This window comes from Aedes aegypti, chromosome 2, assembly GCF_002204515.2.
Source record: "Aedes aegypti strain LVP_AGWG chromosome 2, AaegL5.0 Primary Assembly, whole genome shotgun sequence".
In the NCBI taxonomy this organism is placed as follows: domain Eukaryota; kingdom Metazoa; phylum Arthropoda; class Insecta; order Diptera; family Culicidae; genus Aedes; species Aedes aegypti.
The window spans coordinates 115533253-115545399 of NC_035108.1; the positions used below are offsets into that span (position 1 = coordinate 115533253).

Consider the following 12147-nt stretch of genomic DNA (forward strand, 5'->3'; position numbering starts at 1 on the left):
TTGTACCTCGATTGCAACCGCGGTTCATATTTTGGTGCAAACTTTCGGTTGCATTCGAGCTTCAGAACGATGACACAAACGGAGAGACAGAAAATTGTTGATATCCACGCTTATCAATTTCTACTTATCGTGTCTTGTTGTTTGACATAGTAAAATCCTTGGTTTTTTCATAAAGTTACCACTGAATTTTACTCAAAGTATTGATCTCAATTGATCTGCTTAAATGAAACATTTATTCAAGCCTCAAGGGTCTTGCGATTTGAACCAAGAAGTTCCATATATGATCGTAGAAATTTATCCGCGTGGATTTCAACCGTTCTCTGTCTGCCTGCTTTGTGCCATTATTTGAACCAAAGTTTGAACCAAAGTTTGAACCGAAGTACACATGTACCGGGTTCGGTTTGATACACTGGTACAGAGACGAAGCGCGTTTGTGGTTCAACACAAGTTGTAATGTACAAACCAAAGTTGCACATCGGTTCGGTTCATGGGAAGACTGGGTTAAATACATTCAAAGAAAAAAAAAAACTTGGGAGAAATTCCTGGAATAATTTGAGAGGAAATTCTTAGAAGAATTAAAGAATAAATGTTGGAGGAATCTCAGGATATTATTAATTATTTTGGATAGCAGATAATACACAACCTAATTTTGCAGAACATTATAATCGTCTATCTTACAGCTGGTTCTTTCAGTTAACAAAATAATTATGTATATACATGAAACTATTAATATCGGTCGTTATTCTCGCCATTTGTTCTCAACGATTGAAGCTGCTGTCTTGCTATTAATTTGGGAGATTTTAGTCCTTTTTTATTACTAAGCATTTTCGAAAACTAACTGTTCAAAAATTAAGCAAAATATAGCATTAACGTAGTGACGGTATGCTTCATTATGAAATGATATTCAAGTTTCTTTTTGATTATTTCACCACGACTGCTTTCAGAAAGAAGGCTGGAAAGTAAACATAAGTAAAGAAAACTAAAAGAATGAATATCGCTCTTCCCGGCCACTACTAAGAACGGAAAAAAACATCATACAATCTAGAGGAATCCCCGAAAACATGAAACACCTCTGAAGACTATTGGTTGAGGGGGGCTGAGTGTGTGTTTGTTTTGTAGCTTAGCTGTTGTATTCCTTACCGGGTAAGTTGTGTTTGCATTTGAACAAATGGTTTCTCCTATAACCTATAAAAAATAATAAACTTTTAAAACAGAATAAACTTTATGTACCATCATCATCTCTCACTCTCTCACAGAAAACAGGAAGTAGATGTGTTTGCGTTCGAAAAGCTATAGAAAATACACTTTAAAGTGGTCGGGAAAATATTTCCCTTTCCACATTTTGTTAAGCCATTCTTTGCTGGACGTCTCGTCTCTTCCAAAGACACTGTACACGACTTATACACGATAGAAAACAAAATATCCTCAATTATATAGTACCAACAGGAGACAAAACAAAGAAAAAAAAAACAATATGCACAATTTTTGACTTGATGACTGATGACGACCACACACAACAATGAAACATTTACACGACTATTTACACGAACCGTCATCTGACTTCGCAGTCCTTGCCGCCACCGTTGGCGTTGAGTTCAGTGTGTTCTTGCTGTGACTGTTGCGATTGCTGTTCCTGCTGCGACGATGGCCCAAAAGAACTGAACGCACCGGTAGCTGCTGTTGTCCCACTGCTATTGCCAGCAAGACAATTGAAAGACATGGCGGTAGACGATGTGGAAGAGGAATATGACGAAGACATTGCACCAAGATCGACGATGGATTTGTTCAGTTCGAGCAGCCTGTTGTTCCCGGCCGACGGGGAATCAGTGTCTGTTCTCGTTCCGAACGAGGAGAGTCCTTCGGGAGGAGGAGTGGCCGCATCCGAATTTGGTTTATCCCCAGCGACAGCGCTCAGGTCCATCAACTCCTTATTCAGCGGGATATCCAGCTTCGGAAGGACGATGTTAAGGGTCTTGGTTTCCTCGCATGTCGGTGGATGTGTTGCCTTGTCGGAATCCTTGTTCTTCGACGACATCACATATCCTCCACCGGCGGAATTGCGCGCCAATTTGAGCCGAATCGGAGTGATGAGAGGTTTGCTGATGCCACTACTGCAATTGCTGTTGTCGTTAGAGTGCTCAAGCTCAACTGGATCTAACGCTAACGGATCCACCTCCGGAGAGTTGAACCCGCTTCGGTTTGGGTCCGGTATAGTGGCATTCATCACTTCATCCGGTGCGGACGGTTTCTTTACCCCAAGTCGTATCACAATTCGCGGAGCATCATCCGATTTGTTGATGATTTCCACCTTCTCCACCTTTTCGCCCTTTTCCTTCTTGTGCTTCTTTTCCTTTTTGCGCTTTTTGTGCTCTCGATCTCGTTCTTTGTCTTTGTTTTTGTGCTTCTTGGACTTTCTGCCCTCTTCCTCGTCCTCGAACATCATTTGCTCAGCAAACATCATCGCATCCCGACGTAGATCCTCCAAGCTGGGCGGTGCCATTGCAGTGGCTAGCCTCTTCTTGGGTGGTCGAATGCGATCGCTGTACGATCCGGAAGCTTCCACCACGTCAGAACCGATTTTGATTTTAAGTTTGGGAGCCGCCTGCGGCTGATTCACAGCTGTCACTGTGGTGGTTCGGTTGGTTCTGGATCTTCGCTTCACGACCGGTGAAATGTCCGCCGCCAGATTGCTGTTCGATCCGTTGCTTCCCGTAGATCCAACGCTTCTTCGCCTTTCGTTGATCTCGTGCTCAGTTGGTACTAGGCCACGCAGTTCTCGTGACATATTGGAGGAAAGCTTCTTGCGTTTCTTGAAGTCAACCCCGCCGTAGTCCTTGTAATCGTCCTTGGTGGGGATTGTACACAGCGAATCCACTGCCTTCGGTATGCCAACAGTCCTGCTGATTGACGTAGTCAAAGACAAGGTTGGAATCTGATCTACAACTTGCAGACCGCTTTGATCGTCATGGTTCATGTCCTGGGTCCAGTACTGTCGCAGCAATTCTTTCTTACGCATTCTCCTAAGATTCGATGATCCCACACCAGCTCCGATCATAGGCGTAGACATGTTGGGCGCAGTTAAGCTAGGATCCAACACGTTAGACTGCTGCAGCGTAGCCGTAGATGACGATGAACTGTTATCCAGCTGCGCTAGTGGTCCCTTGATCTTCAATTTCATGATGTTTCTGGAATCGGACAGTGACACTTTCGTTACGATGCTATCCGAATCGTTAGTTTCTTCCTGAGGCGGTTCAACTGGTTCCAGCAAGGTGGATCCCACAGTCAGTACCGCTGCCGAAGCAGCAGCCGCTGAGTTGGTCAGGGTTGTCGTCGTACTGGAAGATTCGGTCGATACTGCCGATAGGGTCACAGTTGCCGCGGCGGGTGTTTTGTCCACTTTGTTGTTACTGGCCTTCAACGCCGATTGGAGCTCGTTTTCCATATCTTCGTCAATATCTACCAGCGTTTGATCTGCTGTACCGCTGGCAAACGCTCCTAGCAAGTGATTGTTGAACGCGTCCGTGTTAGCAGCAGAGGAATCGAATCCACTGTTGTACGTTCGCATATCCACCGGTCCGGGTAGTACGGTTTGAACCATGTCCTGAAGTCTCGTCGAAACACTTGGCTGCGTCACACTGATATCCGCTCCCGGCACCATCCCCGAACCCAAACTCGACTGCATCGAGGTAGGAGTAAACGAAGATCGGTTCTGTTTGCTACCACCAAGGGCACTGTTTTGCGACGAATACAGATTGAGACTTGGGAATTTGGGCGATTTGGAAGGTTCGCGTGACGCCCTGAATGAATCTGGCATGCGACAGTCGATTGACCGCCTCCGATCGCGCATATCCCGCAATTTCTCCATGCTATTACATGCAAGATCGTCATCAAAGTCTGGATCGTACACAGTTCCGATTAGTTTGTTATGTATGGTACCTCCCATGAAGTCATAGTCATTATGAGGCAACTGTGGAATGAAAGTGATCTGCTGTCGACCACCCCGGGACTGACGTCCATTTTTACTTTTGGCAGCTGCACCGCCCCTTTGACTTTGACTGTTGGTTCGTGGCCCTCGAGGACCTCGCTTAGCACCACCTTCCGGTTTACCGATACCTTTTCCACCAACCACCGAAGGTGGCTGCGATAGTTGCGATTGCTGTTGTTGCTGCTTTGCATCGAGAGTTTTGGGACTTTTGCCAGGGCTGATATTGGCCGGTGATTTCATATGGCCAAGTGCTGTAGCTTCATGGACTTGATTTTGCTGTATTCGCGAGGAAGATCGAGACGATTTGGTGGGGGACTTCTTAGAACCACTATTCTGATCCAACGACTGCAGTATACCGGAGCTGTCCTGCTGAGGTGTACGCTGCTGTTGCATCTGCGGAGTGTGAGGACCCATCATTCCCGGCGAGTGGTTCATCATGAAATTATGCTCCGGTGTTGGTTGTTGCTGATTGGCAGGAGAAACCATGTTCGCAAGCGGAGACGCTGCTGCCATCTGGGGAGTCAACGGTTGTTTCTGTTGATGAGGTGTAGGTGGCGACACAATAGCCTCCGTTAGAGCAATGTTGTGCGACGATGAGGTGAAGGTGGCGCCGCATAAGTTCTTCTGCGCTACCATTTCGTCTGGTTTAGCACCACCAACAAGAACGGATTGCGATTGTTGCGGCTGTTGAGGAGCATTTTGTGGTTGTTGTTGCTGCTGCTGTTGCTGTGGTTGACCGCCAGCAGCTGCCGTTGGCAACATTGGATGATGAGGTTGTTGCTGTTGTTTCCCGGATTGGAAGTTGGAAGCATAGTTTGGTGGGAACATGGCCGTCCCGGGAGACGGAAAAGGAACTTGTACATTGGCCGGGGGAAATAGTGCCACCGCACCTGGATACTGTGTCGTTTCATTGAAGTTGAACTGCTCCAACGGATTGATGGTGTTATTTGCCTGTTGTTGCGGTTGTTGTTGCTGCTGTTGTTGCTGTTGAGGTTGAGCTTGTGACAATTGGTTTTGAATGTCCATGAAGTTGTTGAGATCGTTGAGCTTATTTCGATGATTGTTAGCATTGAGATCATGGTGCTGCTGTTGTTGCTGCTGCTGTTGCTTGAGAAGCATGTTTTCCTTCTCCTGCATAACGGAACATTCATGCTTCTTCTGGTTTTGCACCATGTCATTCCATCGACGTTGAGGATGCTGTGGTTGTTGCTGTTGCTGCTGCTGTTGTTGGGTTTGTTGCTGAAGATTCTCGAAAAGCAGTGAGGTAGCTTCGTTTTGATTCGCAACACCTTTGATAGGCTGCATAAAGTCCAACCCTTGCAATTGATTGATGTCATCAAGATGGGGGTGCTGATGATGGTTGGTCTGTGGCTGTACCATGGCATCGAATAGTCCGGATACTTGAGCGCTTAGATGTGAAGGTTGCTTTTGATTGCCAGCGGAAGATTGACTGTTGAGTAAGGCCGCCGCTGCTTCCATGCAACTCGGAGGTGGTTGTGATTGCTGCTGCTGTTGCTGATGTAACAACGTTCGATTATCGTTCATAGTAGTTGGAGGTTGTTGTTGCTGCTGCTGTTGTTGTTGATGGTGTCGTTGTTGATTGTGGTCTTGTAACATTGACGGAGGTACCCACCGTTCATCGGATGGTCTGCTTGTGAGATGATCAAGATGATCCTCCATGAGGTTCTTCTTATTGTGATGTAACGAATTCTCCACATCTTCACTCGTATTGAACTTGTTGAAGTATTCCATGTCATTGTTTGACAATGGTTTACTCTTTTCAAGTGTTTGCGCAATAGCAGGAATGTCTTTACCGGTTGTGTTGAAATCGAGCCCGGCGTGCTGATTGCCAGTATCGAACAGTTTGGCATCATCATCCAATGAAATAATGTCTGACCGATCTTTCACGTCATCATGTTTACCGCCTTGGCCACTGCTTGATCCTTTCTTGTATTTTTGCCGCAATTTTTCAACCAGATTCAACGTTTCACGTTGCGTATCTTCCTTGCAATCCTCCATGAAGGGGAAGCTCAAAGGTTGATTCAATCCGAACGTATCAGATTCCGGTTGCAGCAGCAGGTCGAATATCGACGGACACAAACCTCCTCCGGTTGTATTCAATCCAGCATCTTTGTTGGAAGCCGAATTATTGCTATTGTTATTATTACTACTACTACTAGTGAAATTGTTCATAACGTTGCTCATACTGTTGGCGGTAGTTGGAATGTTTTCCATATTGGAAGCCTGCTGGAACGACGAACTAGTGACGGGAACAGCAGTCGCTTCCTGTGGTACAACGGCCATTGCCAAAGATTCAATTTCAAACTGTTTCTTCTCCTCAACAGACGGCCCAACCGTGTTAATCGGGGGAATATCCATCAAGGGCGGTTCAACCAGTACACCCTTAACCTTGTGACTCCTGGTTCCTTCTTCGATTTTTTCGATCTTGCTAGTGTCGTTTGAACCATCTTCCACGATGACCACATCTCGACCATCATTGGATCGTGAGTCGTCAACCAGCGAAATAATCTCGATGTCTTTTTTACTGTCGGCCTGCCGAACCTTAGACTTGTCTTTCGCTGATCGAACACTGTGTTCAACCTCTTCTTTCGTTTTCGTCTCCTCATTTTTGGTTGTTCCAATCGGTTTGATAATATCGTTTTTACTAGACAATTCATTTACATTTGCTTTAAATTTAATTGCGTCACTAATAATAGGACTTTGTGAGTATTGATCGCTTGTGTCATCTTTAACAGATGCAACATCAAGTGTTGCTGCAGAGGGTTTAGCTTCATCATACGAGTGCTTGCCCTTTTTACTATCAGCCTCCACCCTTTCCATGTTAAACAATGAACGCGCCATTATGTCTTCCTCTTTCTTGCCGCTACTGCTTCGTGACGAAGAATCATCAATGAGTATTATATCTTCTTTTTCTTTACGAGCAGCGACATTCGAACCAGGTCTGCCTCGGCTAGAACTTCTATCACGCTTCCGCCTATCAGTTCCCACCGCTTCGGCTTCCTTCCGACTAGATTTCTGCTGCAGTGTTGACTGACTAGCCAGAATCTCCTCCGCCATGACCTTTTCAAGAATTGCTGCTTTTTCAGCAGCAATCCGTCTAAGCTCCGCTTCCTGCAATTCTGCGGCTTTCTTTGCGGCAGCTGCCAATCGTTTTTCTTCTGCTTTCTTCTCGGCTGCTAGACGCTTCTCTTCCGCAATCTTTTCTGCAGCTAATCGTTTCTCTTCTGCCTCTTTTTCAGCTGCCAATCGCTTCTCTTCCGCTTCCCTTTCGGCTGCCAGTCGCACTTCTTCGGCAGCCTTTTCGGCAGCTAACCTCATTTCTTCTGCCAGTCGCCTCTCTTCTGCCAGTCGTTTCTCTTCCGCTAGTCGCTTCTCTTCCGCAAGTCGCTTCTCTTCCGCAAGTCGCTTCTCTTCCGCTAGCCGCTTTTCTTCCGCTAATCGTTTTTCTTCAGCTAGACGCTTCTCTTCGGCTAATCGTTTTTCTTCAGCTAGTCGTTTCTCTTCCGTAAGCCGCTTCTCCTCCGCCAGCCGCTTCTCTTCCGCTAGCCGCTTTTCTTCTGCTAGCCGTTTCTCTTCGGCCAACCGCTTTTCTTCGGCCAATCGCTTTTCTTCGGCTATACGTTTCTCTTCGGCCAACCGCTTTTCTTCGGCTATACGCTTCTCTTCTGCCTCCTTCTCCGCTGCTAATCGCTTCTCTTCTGCCAATCGCTTCTCCTCGGCTGCCTTCTCCGCCGCCAATCGTTTTTCTTCTGCAGCCTTCTCCGCCTTTTTCTTCTGCTGAGCTTCCTTGATCATCTTCTCGGCCTCGGCCGCTAGTCGTTCCTTTTCCTTCTTCTCCCATTCAAAGTCGACGAAAACGGACTTTCTTCGGTTCCGGATAGATGCCAGTTTGCTGGGAGCCTCTACTGCTGGTGGTGGCGGTTTGATCTCGTTTGGCGTAATGAGACACGAGTTCCTGCGGTTGGGGATCATTTTGCTGCCAACGGCACCCTTAGGATGATCTCCCGATTTGAGCAGGTCAGCAGCTCGGGTGCGATCGTTAGACACTTTATCTTTTGCTGGTGGGGTAGATTTTGCGGCGGTCGCAGTGTTGCTGCTATTTGGCGACTGAGATTCGACTGGTATGGACGAAGTCTTGCTCTGCTGCTGCTGCTTTGCTGTTGTTGCAGCTGAAGATCTGGTCGGAAGTGATGGTGGTGATTGTTCTCTTTTAGCGGCTGCTGAAGCCTTATCAGCTGCACGTGTGGCTGCAGTCGATTTGCTTGCTGAAGCTGCTGCTGCTGCTGCAGGAACCTCGGTAGCGGGTGCACCTTTCTTTCCGGACTCGGATTCCTTTCGACCGACTTGTTTCTTAGGACTAGCTTCTCGTTTTGCTGATATTGATTTTCTTCGATTTTCTTTTGTTTGTAATCGCGTCGAGTCATCACTTTGACTGCTGCTGGAGTCGGAGTCACTGTCAGACGAGGAAGAACTGGAACCAGACTCGGAAGATTTACTCTTGTCAAGAAAGGGCATCTGCCGATCTGTCTTCTTCGCGGCAGCTGTAGCTGCTGTTTTGCCTGCAAGTGACGCCGGCGCACCCTTAGCAGCGGCCTTGGTTGGCACTGGGGCCGTCGGTGTCTTCTTGCTGGCAGATTCTTCCTCTTCTTCGTCGCTATCCGAATCCGAGCTGCTTGAACTCGAACACGAAGACGAACTGGTTTCCGAGCTAGAACTGCTGGAAGGAGTGGAAGCTTTATTTTCTTCCTTCCGGCTTGCTGCGGTCGGGATAGGTGCTTTCGCTGTTGCTTTACTTGGACGTTCCTCTGTGGTAGCTGGAGGCTGGGCAACAGTCGGTTGAGCTGCATTTGCATCGGCAGGTTTGCCCATTCCGCTTTTAATGTGCTCTGCAGCTTTCTTCGCTGCCTGTCGTTGCGGAACATACGCCAACATTTCCAACAGTGATGCTTCCTTGGCGCTATCTCGCAATTTTTCGGTATTCGCTTTCTCTTTTTCGGGATCCTCCTGTTCTTTTTCCTTAGACACCACACGTTCTTTTGCAGGCAATTTTTCTCGTTTGCTGTCCTTCTCAACTGGTGGTCGATCTTTTTCGACAGCGGCTTTGGGTGTTGGTTCCACCACAGCAGTTGATTGGATCTGTTTTGTTGCTTTGCTGTTACTTCTTTTAGCTGCAGCAGTAGTTGCCTTCTGAGGTACTTCCGCCGTAATTTCTTTGGCAGGTTTTGCAGATGGTTTGGTTTCAGCATCTTTCGTACCGCTTCCGGTACTGATGCCACTGCTACTGCTGCTGCTACTACTGCTACTACTACTGCTGCTACTATTGCTTCCAACGGAACTTGTACTTCCACTGCTGCTGCTACTACTGCTGCTGGAGCTACTACTGCTACTACTGCTAATGATCGGAGCAGGTTCTCGACTTTCTTTCAGATCTTTTCTACTACTGCTAGGCGTAGTAGCTGGTGGTTGACTTCCGATGGCCGGGGTGGTTTGCGAGGTTGATTGCACTGGTGGAACAAGGTTGGTTTTCATCAAATTCTCAGATGCCTTCTTAGCAGCTTCGCGCTGAGGCACCACAAGGAAGTCAGCCATGAATTCTTTTTTGCTTTGCTGTTTGCTGGTGGCGGCATCTTTCTCTTGCTTCTTCCTTCCACCAGTTGCAGTGGCTGATTCTTTAGCGGGTTTATTTGAAGAAGCGTAACCGCTGCTAGTGCTGCTACCACATGTCGCCGTTACAGCAACCGGTTCTGCAGATAACTTTTTAGTTTCTGCCTTTGTCGGAGGAGCTGCGGGTGGGATAGCTGTAATCGGTGCTACAACTGCAGTCGATGATTTTGTCGACTTGGCTGGTGACACTGACTTTTGCTTGAGCCGATCAGCTTCTGCTAAATTGAATTCTTTCATGGCAGCTTTGGTACGGAACGGATGCTGCTGCGAGTCGCTTGCCGTATTATCAGTCTTATCCTTATCGGTGCTGTCCGAATCAGAGTAGATGTTGGACATTTTATTATTCGCGTAGGTGTTCGATCCGGTCGTTGGACGACCGGTTCGAGGTACTATCGGAACAATTTCATCACTATCGTTAGAATCGGACAAATGCATTCGATCGTCAACCAGCTCTCGCTCCATTTGGCGAAGAGACTGATTCCGAGATTGATTAGCCTTTTTAGATGATTGTCCTTCGGGCACAGCATTTGCTGGTCCCTTGAGACGTTCGTTACCTTCATCTTCGCTGGAGCTTTCCATTGAGTTGGTTCGGGTTTTCTCGGCCGATGAGCTAACTTTTCTTCGTTTCCTATCAGCTGCCTTGGTTTGGCGGGCTTTCTTCTTCGACGCTGGTGGTGAACTCTTCTTGACGTCTTCTTCCTCTGCTGAACTTGCACTTGTACTCAAATTTCGCCGAGAATGGTTGTCACTTTCACTAGATATATCACTAACACTTCGCCGCGCTGCACCGTTAATGTAGGTCCGTTTGTAAGGATTATCTTGCTTATTGGTGGTCGATCGTTGAGACGTACTTTTATTCATTCCATTAACATCAGTATGTTTCTTGCCGCCAGTGGTCACGATACCCTCCTTTGATTTTTCATTTTGCTGCTGCTGTTTACGGTTATTTATCTTACTGCTGCTACCTGAACTGCTACTACTATGTACACCAATTATTCGTTCTAACATATCTTCTAAACTCATTACTGCCCTATTACTAACGGAATCACTTGAATATAGTCTATCATATATCGTAGGACCATGGTTGGCTTGCATGATAACATCGATTGTAGATTCGTCTAAAGGTTTCTTGTCATTGGGTCCCCGATTGAGGGCAGCGATCTGTTTGTGAAACGTTTGTTCCCGCATGCGAAAGAATGACCGAGACAACTTCTCTCGCCGGCTAACCATATAACACAGATTACGAACCCGTTCGAGATCTTGCCGCAGGTGAACAAACATTTTCATCTTCTCTAGATCATCCGCCTGTTCTTGATTCTGGGCAACCATGTCCACATCGTCCGATTTAGGCGGCAAGAGTGGACGATTATGGCCTGACTTGCGCTTCAGTATCCAGTAGTTATAAATGTAGTGAATAGCTTCCTGATCAACATCTAACAAATGACAACTAATATCTTTAACACTGACATGCTTATCGAACTCGGCCTCGATCTCTTGCATACGTTGAGCCCTAGCCTGATTACGTTCCTCCGATGTCATGTCCTTACGCTTCTTACGTTTCACTTCCCCGGTGTTGCCTGACTCTTCCTCACTGGCGGAACCCGCGTTATTATTAGAGTTTTTATTATCGCGTTTACCTTTGTGGACACCATGCTTCTGGCAGTACGATCGTAACTTCACACCGTCTTCAGCATTTTCGTCCTCGATGATCGCACGCATCTCCAGGCCGTGTTGGAAAGCGCACGTTACGTGGTACGCCGTCTTGCAGGTCTTCACCGAACACTGGATACAGGCACCGACGCGCTCCCGACAGAGAACGCAGATGAGAGCCCACCGGCTCGGCGGTATGCTGGAAATTTTCGTAATCGGCTCCATTCGGTCCACGGACCCTATGCTGACCTCCGGTATCCACAGCGCGCAGGACACGTGCGCCCATTTCTGCCCGGATCGAGTCGACTTCATCGCTCCGCCCTTGTTCGGGCATAGTACGCAGTCCGGTTTCTGGCCCATCGAACACGTTCGACACATCCATTGACCTGTTGGGGAGAGGGCGAGAAAATTCATCAGATCATCGTTTGAAGATCGAAAATAGTTTGCAAACACTCTCTAGATCAGTGATTCCCAAAGCCTGGGGGCGATTTTCAGGCTCAAGGGGCGAAAATTTGTACAACAGAATTTGAGGGGCGAAAATGCTAACATGGGAGCATTTGAGACAACATTACATGATTGTCAAACACAAAATATTTGTGTTATTCATCGAGCTTTTTAAATATCATGTGAGTTTTAAGAATGGTCAACATTTGAGATTTTCACGAGATTTTGCAGGTGCCCAATATATACTTTAAGGTTTGGAAGTTAATATTTCTGGCATCCAGCTTTTTACAAAAAAATCTAAATTACCATGTGTGATGTTTATAAACAAATTTAGGAAAATTTAGGCTACAAAAATCGCGTTCCAGCGATGCCAAAGACAAAAA

At 46.8% G+C, this 12147-nt stretch overlaps 1 protein-coding gene across 3 annotated transcripts in view; it reads right to left on the reverse strand.

The window, feature by feature from the left end:
• Positions 1-831: 831 nt before the first annotated feature.
• Positions 832-12147, reverse strand: part of LOC5565534 (PHD finger protein rhinoceros) — a 61109-nt gene continuing 49793 nt past the window's right edge. For all 3 annotated transcript variants that reach the window (XM_021842048.1, XM_021842047.1, XM_021842049.1), the window contains one exon: positions 832-11706. In XM_021842048.1, coding sequence (XP_021697740.1) covers positions 1553-11706 — 10154 coding nt within the window. In that variant the 3' untranslated portion in view covers positions 832-1552. The remainder of the gene's footprint in view (positions 11707-12147) is intronic.